This window comes from Meleagris gallopavo, chromosome 29 (assembly GCF_000146605.3).
Source record: "Meleagris gallopavo isolate NT-WF06-2002-E0010 breed Aviagen turkey brand Nicholas breeding stock chromosome 29, Turkey_5.1, whole genome shotgun sequence".
In the NCBI taxonomy this organism is placed as follows: Eukaryota; Metazoa; Chordata; class Aves; order Galliformes; family Phasianidae; genus Meleagris; species Meleagris gallopavo.
The window spans coordinates 3,350,341-3,370,266 of record NC_015039.2 but is presented as its reverse complement, the minus strand read 5'-3'; the positions used below and the strand labels follow the sequence as shown (position 1 = coordinate 3,370,266).

Below are 19,926 nucleotides of genomic sequence, written 5' to 3'. Positions count from 1 at the left end.
TCGGCGGCGGGGAGCGGCGGAGCGGCACTGGGCTCGGCACTCAGCGCCAGCAAAACCAAGACCAAGAAGAAACATTTCGTGTGCCAGAAGGTGAAGCTGTTCCGGGCTTCGGAGCCGCTGCTCAGCGTCCTCATGTGGGGGGCCAACCATACGGTGAGCAGCGGGCGGAACCCCCCACCCCACCCCCTTCCCTCCCGTCGGAGCAGAGCCTTCGCCCAGCGCCCTGCCTGCCGTAGGGGCTCGGAGGTGAATCCCCCTCGGCCCTCCACCCCCGCTGCCCCTTTCTTTCTTTCTACCCCCGTCCCATCGCAGCCTTTCCCCCGGGGCGCTGCCCCCCAGCATCCCTCTCCCCGGTTTCCCCGATGCCGTGTGGGATAACGGCCCTTCCCATAGGATGCTGTGGTCCTGGTGTGCTCAGCTGGGAGCAGCCCCCAGGGCACTCGCCATCACCAACCCCTGGTCTTCAATCCCAGGGCCAGATCTCAGTGAGGGGGTTGGGGATGGGCCCTGGGGGGAGCGATGTGTCCCACAGCTCCATCCTGTATCACTGGACCCAATTTGCCCGGCCTCGAGTCGCTTTGACTCCCATCTTTCTGCTGGCGGTGCCACATCTTTGTGTTCCTGAGCTGGTCTGTTTCCCCCTGAAGCACCAGGATGGAGCGAGGAGCTGCTCTGTGGGAACGGCTCAGCACTGCAGCCCACCTCCATTGGAGCTCCCTAAAATCACCCTTCTCTCTTCCTCTGGAAACCTCTCTTTCTTCCATAGCGTAGGCTGGAAGGGCTGCCCTTCCTCTGCGCTCTCTTGGATGTGGGTAATGATGATGTTCAGGTGGTTAAAATTAAGCAACCTCATCCCTTCCTCAATTAACACACCTTCAGGCTCAAAGGCACTCATTTCTTGGCGGGTGTTTCCTGGATCCCTTTCCTTCTCTGGGTTTAGCTTTTGCAGGAATAAACAACGCTTTGGGAAAAATGGGATTGTATTCCTGGCTTTCCTGATGGCGGAGTGAATCTTCCCAGTGTAGTTCAGCACTGTTGTCTCTCTGAGCCAAAGGATGTTCCCAGTTCTTGCTGCTCCTCGCCCAAGAAGCAGAGCAATGAGCTGAACCGGGCTTTGATCAGCAATGCCCTTAGGAGCCCTGAAGAAGCAGTGAAGCTGGTAGGGCTTTTCTCTTTCATTTCTTTGGCCTCTTAGGGCTGCTGATTGCCAGCTCGCCCTCTTCTGTGGCTGGTGGGGCAGCCTGGAGTCTTTTTTAGGCTCTGGATCAGGGCCTGCAACTTCAGGACCGTTTGGCTGTGAGATATTTTTGCAAGCTGATAGTTCTCCTTGCTAGCTGTGTCCGTGCGGATGGTATCGGGTGCACGTTGTAGAGGAGCTGCTGCCAGAAACGAGGACCGTATCCTGGAGGAGCTGGAAAAGGGTGGAGAACATCTCAGCTGTGACCTCCTCCCCCCGGTGCAGGCAGCAGGGATTCCCCAGCTCCCATTCCTGCAGCTCGGTTTGCAGTGGTGAGCAGCCGAGGGTTGGAGCAGGGCAGGCTGTGAGCCAAACTATTTGTGTTTGCTCAACACACGAGCAGCTGTTCATCCCGATCCGCTCCCAGGAGATGCTGCTGGTGCCCTGCTCGTGTGGAAGGTGGGATTGCTTTTTTGTTCTTCAAGCAAACTGCTCCGGGCAGCTGATGGGTGTTTTCAGGAGTGCCTTTGAACCTTGTCAGGAATCTGCTGGGGTTGTTTCACGTTTGGTTTCTGGTGCACAGCCTTCCAAAGAGAAGCAGACGCCGAGGCCGTGGGGAGCGTGCTGCTAACAGCACGATTCCACCAGAAATGCTGGTGGTCGAGATGAACTTTTTGGTGGATAAATCAAACAAACAACCATTTTATGCGATCCGCCATCTCTGCTGACTGAAGAAATTCCCCCGGGTCCATTACCAGAGTCTGGCAGCAGCACAGCCCTGCCTTTTGTTTAAACAAGCTTGCTAGCAGCTGGTGCGAGTACAGGCAGCGATGGTCTGGAGAGGATCAGAGCAGTGATGTGAGTGCAGAGCGCAGGCACTGCTTTTGGAACACCCATTCCGAGCGTTTCTATGTGAATTGTGAGTTGGCTCTCTGCTGTCCCAGTGCTCCCGAGCCAATGCTTGAGCTCAGAGCATCACATGGGTGCGGCTGTGGCTGCTGAAACGCGGCCGGACGTGGGTGGTATCACTGACAGCCAAACCTGGAGCCAGAAAGCCGTGCTGGGGGGAGAGCAGCCGGGGGAACTCGTGCAGATAGGATGGAGCGGAGTCACGAGGGCTCACCTTTGGCTTTGTGATGTTTTACCTTGAGCTCCGAGCCTGCATGTGGAACTCGGCGAGCGTGGAGTCGGCTCCTGGGTGAAGCTTTGCTGTGTCTGCTGTTGTCATGGTGCTGGGAGAGGCGGTGCAGCTCCGTGCTGCGATGCCCCGCGCGGAGCTCCGGTGGCAGAGGGAAGGTCGGGTGGTGCTGGGAGGGAGCAGCCATCTCGGAAGCACCGAGATGAAGGCAGTGCTGTTGTGTGATGCTCGGGGAAACCATAGAAACGGTTGTAAGGCACTGACTGTGTGATGCGCTGGAGTGCAGAGGGCACTGTGTGATGAGCAGGCAGCTGTCTGCAGTGGGATGGTGCTTCTCTCTTGGTCCCACTCTGCTCTGCGTGGGGATGGCCTTGAGGAAATCCAATCCTGCTGAGAAGGGCAGAGCTCTGCCGGCACTGTGGGTCTGCCCCGGGGGCTCTGGTTGCTGCTGCAGCTCCTGCTGCTCTCCCAGGACCTGCCTGGTGCCAGGCAGCACAACGTGAAGCTCGTTAGTATTCAAGGGAAAGAGCAGCATTGGGATTTGCAGCACGCTTCTCCCTTCTCCTCGGCGTTGTTTTTGGTGTTGCCATGTTAACTCTGGCCAGAGCAGCATCTGCCACGCATCAAATGCTGAAGTGCTATAAATCAGTGCTGGCGCAGGGGATGCAGTCTGTGTTTGGCCTTTCCTGCACTCGCTGTCTGCCCTGGCTCTAATTGACCTCTGGAGAGCACAGCATATGGCAGTAATGGTGATGAGCACCGGTGCTAACGATGGAGCCTGCTGGCTCTGAGCTTCCACAGCCTGGGACCTTCTGTTAAAGCCCAACTTCCAGGCTCCTTGTGGTGCTGGGGATGTGCTGTGCCCCCCGCACTGTGCTGCCCAGCAGGCTCCAACAGCTTTGAAGAGGTGTTTGCTCTCACTCAGGGCTGCTTTTTTTTCTCTTACTGCATGCTGGTGTTCCTAGAGCACCCACAGAAGCTATTGGCTGCAAGGTTCACCCGTGCCCAGCATTGCATGGAGGTTCTGTCAGCTCCCATACTGATTAATCATGCTCTAGTTCATGGAAAACAGTGCTTTTTTCCCCCCTAACTGCTGCCCAGCTGTCCTGTGCTGCAAAGTTTTGCTGCAGGTGTGGCTTTGCTCTGTGCTGAAGTGATTTTTTTGCTGTCTGTCTGTTACCTGCTGCCCTGGGGTATTGTGAACTTCCACCATTCAGAACGCCCTGAGATGCGGAGCTGGATGGCATCAAGAGGAGCAAAGGAATTTTATTGTGAAGAATCTTGGAGAGCAGATTCTCACACTCCATCGTTTGGATCTCGTTAGTAAACAAATTGCATTTTCCCATCAATTTACTGATGGTAATTGCTACTTTGAGACTACAGTCAGGTTCTGAAACAAAATCACATTGCAGCAGCTGTCCCTGAGTGTGTGTGGTATTGAAAAAGGAATTGGCTTTGGTGGCACAGGGGCATCATAGATAAACCCAGCACTGTGCTGACCAGAGCAGAAGATGCCCATTGGTTTCTCTGAAATGTGTCGTGGTTTTAAGTCCTCTGAGCTCTGCTGGGAGCCCCTGTGTATGAGTGTGTGCTATGTGAGGCTGTCCAGCTTCTGCTGTTTGCACAGATGTCCTGTGCACCGCTGCAGAATGCAGCTGGTGGTGGCACAATTTGTCCCTTAGTGGTGCTTTCAGCTCAGGGCTGTCTGTGCTGGGGGAATGGAAGGCTCCTGGTGTCCTGAGGCTGCTTTAGAGTTTCTGTGCTCCTCATAGCAGCTTGCAGTGATGCTGGTGGGGGTCTGGCTGCTGCTGTCTCTTCCGAACAAAGAACCAGACCTGAGCTCTCTGCCCATCCTGAGGGCAGCATCAGCTCCAGAGGGGACCTACAGAGCTCCAGGTGTGGGCAGTGTGCTCCAGCTGAGCAGTGTCCGTGGGACACAGGCAGTGCTGGGCACCTCTCTGCAGGGCACCTTGCTGCGACCTTGCCTCCTGTAGCATAAATACACACAGACACACTCTGCTATTTATAATCTGCCTCTGCCTGGGGAGAAGGTGAGAGAACCAACGTGTGCCCGGTGTTGGTTGCTCTGCTCTCGGCAGCTGCTCAGGTTCCACCAGGAGAAGAAACCCTATGGAGCACTGCTGTTCTCTGCTCTCGTTTGGGAAAGCAACTCTTTGCATCTGCAGCACCAATCCCTTCCTTCCCCCCATCTCCTCCAGCACAGGAATCCCGAAGCATCCAGAAGGCTCCTCTGTCTGCAGCTGGAAGGGGGAGAGGCTTCTGCAGGGGGGATTTCTTTGGCTGTTGTACGTTGGGAAGCACGAGAGCAAGGAGACGAGGCAGCCTGATGCTATTTCTGCCTGTCAGGAAGCTCGCAACAGGTACAACATTTGCTTTGAGGTTTCTGCTTTGGCAGAAACGAGGACACGAGGAGACGTCGTGACATCTCACTTTGCTGCCGTCTCTGTCTGAATTTCTGGCAGGGAGGAGAAAAATCTTCAAGCTGCTGTTCCCTCTCCGTCTCAGCACCCTTCCTCCACTCTGGAAGGAGCTGCTGACAGCTTGTTTGTGCCTTCCCAGTGCTGAGATGAGGGCTGAGAGTGTGCAGAGCTGTGCTGCCGGGCTTCCCCGGCTGTCTGACAGCAGTAATGGGTGGCTTGGTGCAGAATGAGCTCTTTTCTCTTTCTCCCTTCACCTGGCAGGAGGAGCTCGGTGTGGGGCTGTGGGCTGCCCCCATCACTGCCACTGCAGCTCCGTGCAGCACTGAGGCTGTTGCAGAGCCAGGTGCCAGCCTTCCTGCTCCACTCTGCAAGCAGCGGGAGGCCTGTGGCATGATGTTTCATTTCTTTGGAATGCCTGTGGCATCATTCAGTGGTGTGGCAGTGCTTAATGCTCCTTAGTGCTGCTGCTGGGCAGGGCTCTGCTCTCAGCAGAGCAGGGGCTGCTTTACTTTCCGCTTTATCTGTTGTGTGGGATGGCTGTCTCTGAAAATAGTCATCTTTTCTCTTTGCTGTGTGTGTGTGTGTGTGTGTGTGTCTTTCTGCCCAGTCTGACGTTTGTGAAATCTGCTCTGTTTTCCCATTGGTAACGATGGGGACAGGATGTGAAGAACACCCACCTGGGGGAGGCTCAGCCACGTACCAGACAGCTCACCGTGCATCTGCAGAGCCACGGCCTCCCCAGCACCTGCACACAGCAGTGTGTCACACAGCGTGGTTTCCTCATGACCTCTTGCATCTCCCTGCTGCAGAGGTGGCAGCACCTTTGAGTGCTCAAGCGTGCAAGAGGAGGATCCCTGAGGCAGAGCCCATTTCCTTGGTCTGAGCATCCTGGTCCCATTTCCTCGGTCCGAGCATCCTGGTCCCATTTCCTCGGTCTGAGCATCCTGGTCCCATCCCCTGGAGGCAGGAAAATGCCATGTGCTTCCCAGGTGTGCTGGGAGTGCCCTGAGCCTGTTTGGGTGCTGGTGCACAATGCAAGCCTTGCTCCTAGCCAAGCCGAGCTGCTGGCATGGTTGGCTGCATCCCTGCATCCCCAGGCTGGATGTGGCTCTGGGCAGCCTGATCTGGTGGTTGGCGACCCTGCGCATAGCAGGGGGGTTAAAACTAAATGATCATTGTGGTCCTTTTCAACCCAGGCCATTCTGTGAGTCTGTGATCCCTCCAGTGTTACCTGCTTGGTGTGAATGTTGTTGTAACAGAATCACTTTCTAAATGCAGCATGCAGGTCGGCTGGCACTGGTCCCTCAGATATCCCTGTGAATGAGTGGTGCTGAGGCTGTCCTCTGAAAAGGGATTTCAGACACGTGCTGCTCTGTGCGTCCTGGCTGTGCTGTTTGGCCAGGGCAGCCCAGGCATGAGTTCCTCACTGCAGATGCTTCCACTGCTGCAGTGTGAGCCGATCTGTACAGCAGCAGCTGAACCAACATTCATTCTCCTGCTTCCCCGTGTTTCTGCGGCCGCCACGCGTGACTGAGGAGCAAAAACAATCTCATGGAGTGACTCATCCCTGTGGGGAAGGTGGGATGAGAGCAGCAGGAGACAGCAAACAGAGGAGCGGTGTCTGCAGGGGAGCTGTGCTGGCTGATGCTGGGCAGCTGAGATGGGCAGTGCTGAGGACGAGCTGAGAAGTTGGCTGATGCAGCGTGGTTCGTTTTAAACAAACCTACAGATGAAGCAATAGCAGCTTTTGTGTCCATCCTGGGTGGTGAGATGGGAGGGGTGGGGGTACCGCTGTGTGCTGGGCTGAATGAGCTGCTTCTGTGGCTTAAAACTACAGCATTCGCCAGGTTCCTTCAGCACAGCGAGGTGTTCTGAAAGCCTGCAGGGTTATATTGCTTCCAAAACAGATTCTGGGGCATTCAGCATCTCCGTTAAACCCATTGGTGGTAAATGCAGGGCTGTTTGGGCTTTGTGTCTCAGTTTCCCTTTTCTTGCAGATCAACGAACTCAGCAATGTTCCTGTCCCTGTCATGTTGATGCCTGATGATTTTAAAGCCTACAGTAAGATCAAGGTGGACAATCACCTGTTCAACAAGTAAGTGTGTGCCTCACAGCTTACCTGTAACCGTGCTTCTGTGGGCTGTAGGCATCCAAAGAAGCAAGCAGAGCTAATGAGGGCGAATTCCTGGAGGGCTGTGCTGGGGGGTCCTGCATGGTTAGCAGTGAGGTGTGGGAAGGGCTTTGATTTCACAAGCTGATCATTGACAAGAATATTCCTTCTGCTTTGCTTTAGGGAAAACTTGCCCAGTCGCTTTAAATTTAAGGAGTACTGTCCTCTGGTGTTCCGAAACCTCCGGGAAAGGTTTGGGATTGATGACCAGGACTACCAGGTACCTTTTTTTTTTTTTTTTCTCTCTCTCTCTTTCCCTGCTGTCCTGACTCGTTTTTCTGTGATGGAATCACCAACCTGGGGGAGAAACTGCAGCACTCGTAGTTTTTTTTTTTTGTGGTTTTTAAGGGCTTATGATCACGGTGTGAATGGGTTTCCCATCGTTGTGAGGGCTCCCAGCAGTGGGGTGGATCTGTCTGGGCCAAGCAGTGGGGAATTGCAGGGTGAAAAGGTGAGAGCTCAGTCTGGGCATGGAATAGGAGGCAGCGGATGGCTGCAGGCAGGCAGCAAGTGGGGGGTAGCAGTGATCTGGTCCTGCATAGCATGAGGAACAGACGTGCAGCACCTACGTCCTTTCTTCCACCCCTTCTTCCCAGACCAAGGGGGTGAAGGATTGCTTCTCCCACCTTGAGCAGAGCGGTGTGACTGTTGGAAGTGCCTAGCTAGAGCAGAAAGCAGAAAACATTCACTGAGCTGAATTCAGGTGGGTAAAGATGTGATGGCTGGAGCGGGAGCCGAGCCAGGATGCTAAACATAACACCCAGCACTGGAGGAGGTGGGGATGACAGGAAGGGAATTAAGTAAACCTGTGAGTTTGGTAATGTCCATATGTGGTCGCAATTTCTGCTTCCCATCTCCACTCCAAGAAATGCTCTGTGGTTTTGAGGTGAGGGGTGATTAAACCGTGCAGCGCAGACTCGTTTGCAGATGTCAGCGAGCAGTGAGGTTTCTTTTGTTTGCTTTTATTTTCCTGATGGTTTCTAAAGCCGTTGGCAGGAGCAGAGTTGCTCCCCTGCTTCATTAAAGTTTTAAAGGCTTTAAATGCTTCCTTCTGAAAGGAAAGCTCTCTGCTTGCTCTTTGCAGCAGGCTGTGCTCGCCTGCGTGTGTCTGCAGCAGATCAGGCTCCCTCTGGTGTCCACTACTCAGAGAGCCCAAGGGTGGGAGGAACAGAGCCACAAACAGCTATAAAACACATCACAGGATGCACTGCCCAGCTCTGGCACCCCGAAAAGGACATCCACCTCGAGGTGAAGGCTGCTGTTCGATGTTGGTGCTGTTGTGCTTCAGAGCTCAGCTCTCCCCGTCTGCTGGCAACCAGGACGTGGTTAGAGCCTGTACTGACGGGTGACAGAATGGCTTCTGAATGGGTGCAGGTGATGGAGGTGCTGGAGTTGGGAGCTTGGGATTTTCCAGTGGTGCTGCGGTTAGGATGAGAAGCTGCAGTGTTTTGTTGCTAAGGGTGGGGATGGGGATACAAAGGCGGATGCTGCCGAGCTGTTTGTGGTCACAGTCCTTCCCATCTGATTGGGTTGAGGGTGGCTTTTGTTTTCGGGATGTCCTGTAAAGAATTCCCAAACATTGAAAATGTTGCCAGTTTACGTGGATGGCTGTTTCCATTCGTTTTGTTCTGGTTTTATTTAACCCTTGGTGGTACCTTTGGGATCTTCTGACCGAGCCGGGCTGTGCAGGTGCTCCTGAGCACCCACCTGCTTTCTGAGACCGCTCTGCTTCCTTCCCCAGAGAGGTGGCAGCTCCTGCCTCTCCCCCCCACAGTTTTATTCTGTTTCCTTCAGAACTCGGTGACACGAAGTGCCCCAGTGAACAGCGACAGCCAGGGTCGATGCGGGGCCCGGTTCCTCACCACCTACGACAGGAGGTTTGTCATTAAGGCCGTGTCGAGTGAGGATGTAGCAGAGATGCACAACATCTTAAAGAAGTACCACCAGGTACGGTGAGTCTGCAGCCCTGCAGGGAGCTTTGGAGCACCTTGTGATGTGCTGGGGAGCTGTGGCAGAGCTTGCAGATGGATTTGCAGAAGAAAGCAGTGTTCTGTAGCACCTGAGAGCCGATGAGGGCACGTCTGCCTGCTTCTTCACAGTGCTGAGGTCCTTCACTGCTCACCCTGTCCCTTACAGCAATGAATTATGGATTGCTGTTATCTGAGACCTGTGAACTTGATGCTAATTCAGTGCTTTGAATTAGACTTTGTGAAGGGACCAGGGGAAGGAGAGAGCTGCTTGCAGCAAGGAAGAGGAAGCAGGTGACACAGCTGGAGGTGTCCTGCTGTTGTCTGTGTTATCTTCCAGTCCACCTGCACTTTACTCCCATGTAACCAAAAAGGTGATGCTAGATGCTGCCAGCAGCAGGCTCACACTTGTGTGACCAGGTGGTGGGAGGGCACGCCTGGCCCATCACAGCAGGCTGGGCCTGCACACGACCAGATGCTCTATCTCAGCTGAGGGCTGTAAACATCTTACAGTGCTCCAGCTTGCTGTTCTCGAGATGCAAAGAGCCGTTTGCAAGCCTCCTTTCCTTTCTCATCAGTGTCAGATGGCTGGAACTGGAAGCTTCCCTATCAGCTTCTTGCTGAGCTTGTGTTCCACCAGCAACGGGTGTTGTGTGACAGTGCTGTCTTTCTCTGCCCTTCCCTTCCTGCTTCCCTGCAGTTCATAGTGGAGTGCCATGGGAACACCCTTCTGCCCCAGTTCCTTGGCATGTACCGGCTCACCGTGGATGGAGTGGAAACCTACATGGTGGTAACCAGAAACGTGTTCAGCCACAGGCTGACAGTGCACCGAAAATACGACCTGAAGGTGAGGCTGGGAGCAAAGTGCCCTGCAGGGTGAGGGGTGGTCACTGGAACCCCTGTGTGAGAGGGTCCTGGGCTTTGCTGCTTGTTCAGGGAGTCGGGTTCTGGGGGCTTTGTGTGGGACTTAAGATTCAAATGTCATCCTGTTCCCCTGTCCCAAGCGGTCTGCACTGCACCAGGAGGTCTGTAACTGTCTCAGGCATGAATTAAATGGTTTCAGTCGTTCCTTGGGAATGCAGCAACGTTCTCTTCCTTCTTTTGCTAGGGCTCGACAGTGTCCAGGGAAGCAAGCGATAAGGAGAAGGTACGGACATCCCTTCCTCCTGCCTTTGGGATGGGATCCAGCTGACCTCCCTCTTCCAAAGGGGTTCAGAGCAGGGGAAACAAAGCAGGCCCTGCATGGTACACAGCTCCTGTCCCACCCGCCAGGCTGCTCCCAGTAGTGTACAGGAAGAGGTGGTGCTCTGTTACACTGACACTGCCAGGAGAGGGGGGGGAAACCTCTTGGGACACAATTCCACACGTAGCAAAGCCCACATTTGTGCAATACACCCCCAGTGTGTCAAACTGAGTCAGGTCAGCAGTTTGCTTTTGCAACAGCTGCTTCTATAAACCAGACCAACTCCTCTCGGATTCTTGGCACGTCTCGGCGTGTTTGTAAATTTGGGTTCTGTTGCCATGAGGGGAACTTACAACTGGGAGTTCTGCCCCTGCAAAACCTCAGCTCTGACGTCGTCGTGAAAAGTCCTGTTGAATTTGTACCTTTTTGCACGTGAGCTTTGCAGGTTTGAGGCTACAGAGTAAAGCCTACAGCAGCTCACCCTAAAATTAATCCCTGGCACGAGCGAAGGAAGTTCCATTTTGCACCAAAAGCTCTGGCATTGAGGCACGGCTTCGTGGTGCCCGAACGTCCCTGGCTCACTGCCTGTTTAGTCTCCAGCTTTTTCTGTGTGTGCAGTTTGTCTCAGACCATTCATATTAGATCTATATAAAGCCACCACGCTCATATATCACCCTAAGAACAAAATAATTGAACTCCCAGTTGCACAAAAGTGTTGTGCATTCTCCCATATCCCTGAGAAATCCTCAGGGTCCATTGCAGACAAATTCCTTCAAACAGCAGTTTGGCTTTTTTTTTTTTTTCTTTCCCTCGAGTCTTTTGGGAAAGAAGAGTTTTGTTTTCAATTCTCCCGACCCCAGGCAGAAACCAACGGGACGCATTTCTATTCTGGGAGCTGGTTGGGCCGGAGCCCAGCTGCCAGGCATTCAGCCTGCAGCACTTCTTCCCAGCAGTCCTTAAAGTTGAGCTGTTCTCAGGGTACGGAGGGAAGCACAGAGGTTCACAACTCATTGACAAACGCTGTGGCTCTGCCTGCTGCCGTTTCCTAATTAGTGGATGGGATGAGACCTTATGAACAGACAGGATCCTGGTGCTGCCCCACGCTGAGCAGTGGATATTGCTAAAGGATCAGTGTGCGCCCTGCCCTCTAAGGGTCCAGGCTTGGGAATCTGACACAGGATTTTTGTTCCAGGCCAAGGACTTGCCGACGTTCAAGGACAACGACTTCTTGAACGAGGGACAGAAGCTGCATGTTGGGGAAGAGAGCAAAAAGAACTTCCTCGAGAAGCTGAAGCGGGACGTGGAGGTAGAGTAGAGTATCCTGGGGGATGGCTTTTATTCTGCCTGTGCCTCGCATAACTGAGTGCTCACTGTGTACCACCTGGCACAGAGGTGGCCAGAAAGCACTCAGGAGTGGTCAGGATTATACCCATGGCTAAGGGCACAGCTTGGAGTTCCCACGTAGGTTCTGTGGGGATTAATATGGGTTTAAATGCCGCGCTCCCTTAGGGGGATACCAGGGAAGCGGGGCAGGATTTGTGATCTCACGTGGGTTCCACTACTCTCGCTCATCTCTTTCTCCCAGTTCTTAGCTCAGCTGAAGATCATGGACTACAGCCTGCTGGTTGGGATCCACGATGTTGACCGAGCAGAGCAGGAAGAGATGGAAGTGGAGGATCGGGCAGAGGATGAGGAGTGTGAGAACGATGGTCTCGGAGGCAACCCCATCTCCTCGTATGGAACCCCCCCAGACAGCCCTGGCAATCTCCTCAATTACCCTCGCTTCTTTGGGCCTGGAGAGTTTGATCCTTCTGTTGATGTCTACGCCATGAAAAGCCACGACAGTGAGTATTGTGGGACGTTGCCTTGAGGGTGTGGAGGGCAGAGGAGGCATCCTGTGGACTAAAGGGAACGGAGGACTGTCCACAGAGAGAAAGAAACTCTCCCAAGTGTCTCTCCTGTGCTGTCCCTGTCTGCAGGCGGTGTGAGTTTGAATGTTGGAAGTGATGTTTTAGGAGCAGCACAGTGTTCAGAGCGTGTCTGTGGATCTCTGGTGTGCAGTTTCCAGTTATTCCTCTCTGCCCTTCCAGAGCTCCCCCTGCCTTGCTTTCTCTGCTGTTTGCATTAAAGCAGATCTGCTGTTTCTCAAGGAAGGGATGCAGCTGGGCTTTGCTGACAGCTCAGGGTGTGCTAGCAACTCTCTTGCCTTGCTAGGTGCCCCCAAGAAGGAAGTGTACTTCATGGCCATTATAGACATTCTTACACCGTACGATGCAAAGAAGAAAGCTGCACACGCTGCCAAAACAGTGAAACATGGGGTAAGCAGCCTGATTCCTGCAGGGAGGAGGGGCTTTGGGGCTTCTGCTTTGCCTGCATGTCTGTGTGTGTGCGTGGTGCTTCCTGACGGGTGTTTTGTGCCAGTCTGGATGTTGTCCAGTGATCCCACATCCAAGAGCAGCCCTTCCCTCACTCACCCAACTTCCCTGCATGGCAGCAGCAGCCTCGTGGGGCAGGAATGCTGGGGGTGCAGGCAGGCATGATGCCTTCCTGCTGCCAGACCTGTTCACAGGCACCAACTCTGAACTTCCCAAAAGAGCTCCAGAAAACCCCAATTCAACGGGACGTGGAGTTTTCATTCTCTTTCCACACCTCTGACCCATAAGAGAGCAGCTCCAAAGCTCTGACTCAGTAGTCGGCGGGAGAATGCAGCTGGAGCTAAAACCATTTTCCTTGGGGATCTTTCCAGCCCTCTCCAGCTGTTGGCTTTTCCTAGAAATTGCAGATTCTGTTGTGGGTCTCTCCCAGCAGAGCCAGGCAGTGCTCCCTGCTGTCCTCCCTCCTCCTGCTGTGCACCGCTGTGAGCTCTGCATGCGGGGAGGCTGTTGTGATTCATCTCTCCTCTCTGCCTTGCAGGCTGGGGCAGAGATCTCCACCGTGAACCCGGAGCAGTACTCCAAACGCTTCAATGAGTTCATGTCCAATATCCTGACATAGTCATCTTCAGCCTTCAGAGGATCACGAAGAGAAGAGGGGCTACTTCCCAGAGGAGAACGCAGCCTGTGACACTAAAACAGACTCTGTAGCAGCATGAGGGGTGTGAGTGTGAGTGTGTGTGAGTGAGTGAATGAGTGGCACTGCGTGACTTCGGAGAAAACGTATTTTCGGTGCACCCTCCAACAGCCCACGTCAGCCAGGTGGGAGAAAGTGGGGTGGGGGGTTTTGTTACAGAAGTGCCCAGACATCAATTCGAGGGCTTTTTAAAACAAGAAAAGTGCATTGTTTCCAGCACTGCTCTTCCTGACGGTGTTTCCTCCTCTCTGACCAAGGGACTCGCAGGGATGTGACATGAGGCGCTGCGCAGGGGGGGTCACTCGAGCTCAGCTTTACTTTGGAGTAAAGCAGTGCCTGATGCCACAAACGACTTTTTTTTTTTTTTTTTTTAATTAATTATCATCGAATTGTCTTTGCAAGAAGGACCTCCAAGCCCTTTTACTTCCCTCGTGCTAAGAATTGGAAGGAAAATCGCTCACCATCTCGAGGATGGAAAATATGACACTGATAAGGAGGAGTCGCTGAACTTTAGGTGAATTCAGACTGGGACACTTTAAATCTTTTGGTTAATTTAAGTAACAAAAATGTTGTTTGTTGGTTGTTTTTGTTTTTGTTTTTTTTTTTTTTGTATCTGCACTCGATTTACAAGAAAGATGAGGGAAATGAACATCTACCAAAGATGATCACTACGAGAGGTCTTTGCTCCCGGAGCCTAAAAAAGCAACGTGAGAAGCATTAAGAGACATTGAAGAACATCAGATGGTGATGTGCTCAGACCCAGCGTGCTGTACAATTGGCCAGCTGTGAAGATGATGTGAAAGGACAAAAAAAAGCAAAGCGCTGTGTCCCTGTAGGTGTGGGATAACACCTGACTACCTGGAACCTTTCCCCACGCACCGCAGTTGGGAGTTGCTGTGTCTCTTTGGTTCGTAGCTTCGTGTCTGCAGTTCAGTGTTAATCCAGCTAACGTTGTGTCTTCCTCATTCGCTCGGTCTGCAGCTGGCATGCTTGGATTTGCTTCCTGATGGAGGGTTGTGGGTTTGTTTTTGCCATGGTGATGTGATTGTGGCCGGAGCTGTGGCTGTGTGCTCCTCTCTGAGCAGTATGGAAGGATGGGAATACTGACCCCCCCTCCCCCCCCCTCAACTCCAGCCAGGCTTTGAGGCTTCTGTGGGCTCCATTCTCAGCACTGCACAACGCTGATGGACCTTTGGGTTCCTTCCTTCATTTACTTTCTCAGCAGGATTCAACGTCTTGAACAAAACTCGCCGTCGCAACGCGTTGCTTCTCTGCCTTGAACTGTTTTCACAAATGCCTTTGTTTTGGGATGAAGCTCTTTGGGATGTCTGCCCCGTGCTGTAACGCCCTGCAGGGCTCACTCCTTTCGGGGGATCTCTGGTGCTCGTTGCATCCCAGCCGTCCCCATGGGCTCCTGGCTCTGCTGTGGGATGTGGGATAGGGGCAGTTCTTGCGACGCAGTCTGAGTGCCACCGCTCTCAGCTTGGAAGGGGACAGAAGGGCCTCGAGCTTCAGCCCATGGAGGCACACTGTAAATAGGGCACTCACGGAGTCAGAAATGACCACTGGGGGTCACAGGGGGATGCGGACCTTTGTGGTCATTTGTGGGTCGTTTCCTACGAGGTGGGGCAGCCTCAGAACGAGTGCAGCAAAAAGGGAGGACGGGAGGGCACGGCTGTGCTGGGGGCATTCTGTTGGTTGCTGTGCTCTTTTAAAGAAAGAAAATAAGCACTTAACGTTTACTATCCCTTAGGAATTTGACACCCATTGCTTTTTATTCTTGACAGTTTTAAGAATCCGCGTTGGAGCTGCAGCTTTGGCCCGGTGAGCTTTGCTGCTCTCCCGGGCAGCGAGCTGTCTCCTTTTAAACTGATCATCTTTAAATCATGTATTTATAAAATAATAATAATATAAAAGAAGAGGAAAAGGGTGGGGGGGGGGAGGGGGGAAAGAGGGAGGGGAGTCTGTGGGCTGCAGGCGCTGAGCTGTGTCACTCCTCTCCAGCAGAACTCATGCTAGGGCTGAGCTGGAGGGCTGTGGCTCAGCCCACTTCCCCAGCTCTGCCCCTTGTCGAGTTGCCATGCTGTGTGTGCTGCAGTAAGGAAATGCCATTTTCTCACTTAATGCTGTGTTACCCAGGTGTGTAACTTCGTTTAACGTGAGCGTTTTGTATATTGTTTACAATTTGGGGAGGTAGCATTGTGTTCAAGATGCTAATTTTCGTTTCGAGACAGTATTTTTCTTACCAGAACGAGAAGGTGAAGCTGCAAATATTTTTTGTTTTTAAAAGGGACTTTGGGTTTTTGTTTGTTCTTTTTGTTTTTAAATCTTATTTTAGGTCATTATTTTATTTTATTTTATTTTTTTTTTAACTCAAGTATTTAAGAAAGCCTAGCCCGTTCCATTCTGGTTTTACAGCTGCTCGTGCTCGTTTGTTGTCTGTTGCTGGTGTGAGTTTAGTTGTAGTGTGCTGGATGTAGGTAGCTGTGTCTGTAGATGTGCCCCACAGAGTGCAGGGTGGGCTGGGGGGGGGTCCTGCCTGTCCCAGGTTGGGCTCTCTCAGAGCATGGCCCTGATGTTGTTGAAATGTGAGCACTGAAATCTGCTTTGGGTTGCCTAAAAGAGGTCCTGGGGCAAAAGGGAGAGGGGAGAGGGAAGGCAGAGCGCAGCAGCGCGTGTCTGAGTGCTGTGCCGCCCTGTTGGTGCAATATAAAATGCTCAAGAATAGGATGGGTCACCCAAAAGCGGGGGTTGGGGAGGGGGGAAACAGGGAACAGCCACCCCATGGGTGGGTCAGCGCCAGGGATCAGCCCTGCTGGTGGCAATAGGTGAGCAGTGTCAGTGGGAGCTCAGTTCTTGCTGCAGGGAGCAGTGCGCTCCTCCCTTCTTGTCTCAGAGGGGACCCAGTGTTCATCATAAAGGCCACGATTGTGAAGTTCCTCACGTGGAACTCTCGGGGTGGTTGTTGGCTTCTGCTTCCCCTGCATTCCTGTGCTTCCCCCCCCCCCCACGCTGGAGGATCCTGGCTTCCAGCTGCTGTGCCCTGACCAGCGCTGAAGCACTCGAGTTGTACTTTGTGAGCTGGGAGAAGACTCCGTGCATCCCTGCAGGGCACTGCACAGCCCCAGGTGTGAGCTCTGACAGTGCTTTAGTGGCTGCAGGCTGTGTTCAGTAGGGATTGTCTTCATCTCAGAGCAGCTGCCTCCGTCCTGTGACTGCTATGCAGTCTTTACAGAGGCCTCCCTTCGAGCTGCAGAGCTCTGAGTCCCACCCCGAGGTGGCACAAACCCTTCAGCAGTCAGAATGTGCTAAACCTTGGTTTTGTGACACCATGCAACCGATCTGAGGTGGATCACTGTTACAACAGCATCTCCTCCCCTCCCAAACACCGTTTCAGGTTCGCTGTCACCTTGCCCTGCTCCTGCAGAGCTGCTCTCCACGATCTCTATCAGCCACTACTGATTCTCCTTGCTCTTTTCCTGTGGAACAGCAATGGCAAAGCACAGGGAACCAACTTCTGCTCGCTCATTGCTGATCGTGGTTTTGGTTTTCATCACTCACAACCCGCGCCGCTCCTCGTTCAGCTGCACAAAGCAAAGTGCAGTGGATCGAGTTGTGGCAAGGGAGTGTGTAACACAGGTCCTGAGAGGGGGGGGAGCAGGGCTAATCAGTGCAACTGAAAACAAATGTGAATAAATTAAGTTTAAACAAAACAAACGAAAAATAATAATGCGTTCTAGGTTTTTTTCACTGCTGTTTTTTAAATAGGAATTTTAAGTCCTCTGTGCTTGTCTGTTTGCTAGGAGCAGTTTGAGACACTGTTACTGTTTTGAAATGCATGCATGTTACGAGATGAGTCTCCAAGCAGAGAAAAATAAAATCAAAACTTTGTGTACGTGCGTTCCTCCTTGCTGTCCTCCTCTTCAGCGGGTTCTGACAACCAGCTGGTACTGCAGGGGATGTTTGGTCATCTTCAGTCCTGGATTAACCACAGCTGGAGAAGAGCTCCGTGCTCCCAGGACTGATTCTGCCATGTAATGCACATGAGAACCACTCAGAGCTGGCAGGAGGAGATGCTGCTGATGCTCACATACAGGTGGACCGAGGAAGATGAGCGTAGGTGGCTTAGAGAGAAAGATAAGCTGTGCTAGTGTGTGAAACCCAAGCTCCTTCTGCTAGCTTTAGAGATAAGAACTGAATCCCACTGGTAGGACTCAAGAAAAGGGAAGTTCACTACAACAGAGAGTTTTATTTTAAAAAATTTGCACGCAAACCGGGCTGAGAACACACAGGAACAGCTGTGCTGGGTTAGTCCATGCGTGCCTTCAGAGTCCGGGTGGTGATCTTGTCTTTTTCACTAAAGAGGGAGACAGAGAAGACTATCAGCAAATCGGTGTTAAGTACTTCTATGCAGATCATCATTTTCCTCTCAAGGTGTAGTGTGCAATGCAGAATCATGTAAGGTGGCTGTTAGAACGCAGCAAACCCCCTCCTTCTGTCACTGTGCCCCAGGGGGAGCTGAGCAGTCAGCAGCAATGCCTGGGGACAGTGCTGGGCAGCAGCAGCACAAGCAAAATAAGCTGCAAATGATGAGAGTTTGACTGCAGGCAGAAAGCTAACCCTGCATCCTGCTGTGGCAAAGAGCATTCTCTTGCTCAGTGCTACTTCCACTGAAGGGATCGTGCTACTAAACACTGATGGGACTGCTGCGAGGGAATCCACACGCAGTGAGAGTTGAACTCTAGAGTTAATTGCTTCACTTGTAGCAACAGCAAACATACGTGGGAAATAACTAACTACTTAGTAGTGCTTTCTGCTCTAAGAGTACTGTTGAAAAGTAACAAGGCTGGAGATAGCAGGGAAGCCAATCCCTCAGCTGATTTTAGCCCTCAGGCTGGGAAACTCTACCTCTGTTCAGAAGGGAAAGAAAGCAGTACTCACATTATGTGTACTACTACCCCCATGCCAGATAGGGCATCTCTGTCCACTGCATTCAACATGGCCTGCGAGATCGTTTCAAAGAGGTGATCGGGTTCCTGAAGAAGAGAAGCTGTTTTAGTTGGTCTAAGAACTGGATGTCGAGTCACCAGATTTTGTCAACACCCCCCAAAAACACCATCGAGATGCAGGAAGCATTTTCCTGCAGGCTGCTGTGAGCTACAGCCTTTATTCTCCCGAGTCATCCAAGGACAGAGCTGCTCATCCAACCTTCTCTCTGCTTCCCCAGCTAACAGCAGGAGGCAGAACTCCAGGATCCAGGCAGAACCTGCTTGCCTCACTCACCATATCGGGCTCCCAAAGGGACTCACACATGCCATACATCTGCTCCGAGCAGGTGCCGCTAACCACAAAGTCCTCAGTTATCATGGGGCAGCCAATCAGGTCCAGGGAACAGATAAAAGGTTCGTGTGTTATGGGGTCCAGGCCAGCAATGACTGGTTCTGTGTAGTAAGGTCCAAACCTGGGAAGAAAAACCACAGTGCAAAACAGTCCGACCACCTGGAAGAGGCTCCAAGTCACATTAAATGTCCATACAAGGAAAATATCCCACGGGCACTTTTGGTGGTGGACCTTTCAGATTGATCTAGAAGCATCTCACAGCGGTTTTAACATGGCAAAGTGAATAAAATTTTACTGCTAGTGGAGTATTTTAACAAATCTCATTATCATTTGGCAAGGAACGTGAAGATAATATTGTCAATAAAGGAAAGTTGCCTTTTCCCACATCAAAACAAGTCTTTACAAGGAGCCTTCCTCAGCCTCCCAGCTCTCTAGAATCAGACAAACTCCAATGGCTGTGCCCTTTGCCAACACACAAACAGCACTCAGTTGTTTGACAGTTACCGTCTCTCGTAGAGCAGATTGGAAACCATGCTCATAAAAGTCTGCGGTTTGATCTGCCTCCCTTCCTTCAGCTCATAGAGGTTCAGTCTGAACTTCAGCCTCTGGGCTCTGCAAGAAGAGAGGACCATCAGAGTTAAGGCCTAAGCAGGTTCCTTTTGCTTTCATCTTCACCAGGCCTCCCAGAGATACCAGCTGCTCCCAGAGATACCAGCTGCTCCCAATGCGTGCCCGAGACAGGCAGGTACCCCAGGTGCAATTCCCTTTTATACTTGAAGCTATGCATTCCTAGCAGCAACAAGGTCTTAAATCAGACGCTGTTTTACTTTTAAAATAAAGAATCCCACTCTTGTATGGCAAACATAAGCAGAAGTTTTATAATCAAAGATTAGGGAAACATTCCAGCACATACATGTGAGATCAGAAGTGAGCACAGCATGAACCAAACTCAACTCTTTCAATTTGTCTCAGAACAGCCCAAAAGAAACCAGTGAAGAGAAACCAGAGGAGTGCTGGTACCACCCATTACACTCCATTTATGCACATGGCAAAGGCTGCCGTTGGTGTCCCTGTAAATAAACCTCTCCCAGGCTCAGCCTGGGGACACGCAGCTGGGACAGCACCACTTACACCGTCTGCACGTCCGTGGCCAGGCCTGCCAGCCCGATGTACAGCCTTTCTCCCATAGGGAAAATCTTCTGGAAGTCCGTGGTGATCATCTGTGCCTGGATCCCGAAGCGACGGTCGGCAGCGATGGCCACGCAGTTCTTCCCCCTCATGGCCATCACGGCCCCACCGTTATATGACATAATCGACTGCAAGAGAAGGCAGCAGGTACAGCGGGGGGGTCACAGCCACATACATCCCATCTCCCTGCCCCGCAGGGACCACCCAGCCCTGCTTCCCCCCCTCAACCTTTCTCCCCTCCCTGCCCCTTTCT

The 19,926-nt window shown here is 52.5% G+C and overlaps 3 protein-coding genes across 3 annotated transcripts in view; 2 read left to right on the top strand and 1 right to left on the bottom strand.

The window, feature by feature from the left end:
* The first annotated feature begins 6 nt into the window (after positions 1-6).
* PIP4K2B (phosphatidylinositol-5-phosphate 4-kinase type 2 beta) lies at positions 7-16,821 on the top strand. The gene is made up of 10 exons (XM_010724606.3): positions 7-153; positions 6,754-6,851; positions 7,050-7,146; positions 8,721-8,873; positions 9,594-9,740; positions 10,002-10,040; positions 11,269-11,382; positions 11,662-11,920; positions 12,291-12,394; positions 12,990-16,821. Exons 1-10 carry the CDS (start codon positions 133-135, stop codon positions 13,068-13,070), a joined length of 1,113 nt encoding a protein of 370 aa, XP_010722908.1. The 5' UTR covers positions 7-132; the 3' UTR covers positions 13,071-16,821.
* A 553-nt stretch (positions 16,822-17,374) lies between these two features.
* On the bottom strand, positions 17,375-19,830 carry PSMB3 (proteasome 20S subunit beta 3). The gene is made up of 5 exons (XM_010724605.3): positions 19,617-19,830; positions 18,990-19,097; positions 18,429-18,606; positions 18,087-18,181; positions 17,375-17,502 (listed from the first exon to the last, which is right to left on the bottom strand). Exons 1-5 carry the CDS (start codon positions 19,793-19,795, stop codon positions 17,454-17,456), a joined length of 609 nt encoding a protein of 202 aa, XP_010722907.1. The 5' UTR covers positions 19,796-19,830; the 3' UTR covers positions 17,375-17,453.
* RPL23 (ribosomal protein L23) overlaps positions 18,220-19,926 on the top strand; it is a 13,264-nt gene continuing 11,557 nt past the window's right edge. Inside the window, exon 1 of the mRNA XM_003213088.3 lies at positions 18,220-18,227. Coding sequence (XP_003213136.3) covers positions 18,221-18,227 — 7 coding nt within the window. The 5' untranslated portion in view covers position 18,220. The remainder of the gene's footprint in view (positions 18,228-19,926) is intronic.

Coding starts and splice junctions, on each gene's coding strand:
- PIP4K2B (XM_010724606.3), top strand. CDS start 133: ATGTGGGGGGCCAACCATACG. Junction 7,147..8,720: donor TTGATGACCAGGACTACCAG/GTACCTTTTTTT, acceptor TGTTTCCTTCAG/AACTCGGTGACACGAAGTGC. Junction 9,741..10,001: donor ACCGAAAATACGACCTGAAG/GTGAGGCTGGGA, acceptor TTCTTTTGCTAG/GGCTCGACAGTGTCCAGGGA.
- PSMB3 (XM_010724605.3), bottom strand. CDS start 19,795: ATGTCATATAACGGTGGGGCCGTGATGGCCATGAGGGGGAAGAACTGC. Junction 18,182..18,428: donor CCCTTTGGGAGCCCGATATG/GTGAGTGAGGCA, acceptor TCTCTTCTTCAG/GAACCCGATCACCTCTTTGA. Junction 17,503..18,086: donor GGGGTAGTAGTACACATAAT/GTGAGTACTGCT, acceptor CTCCCTCTTTAG/TGAAAAAGACAAGATCACCA.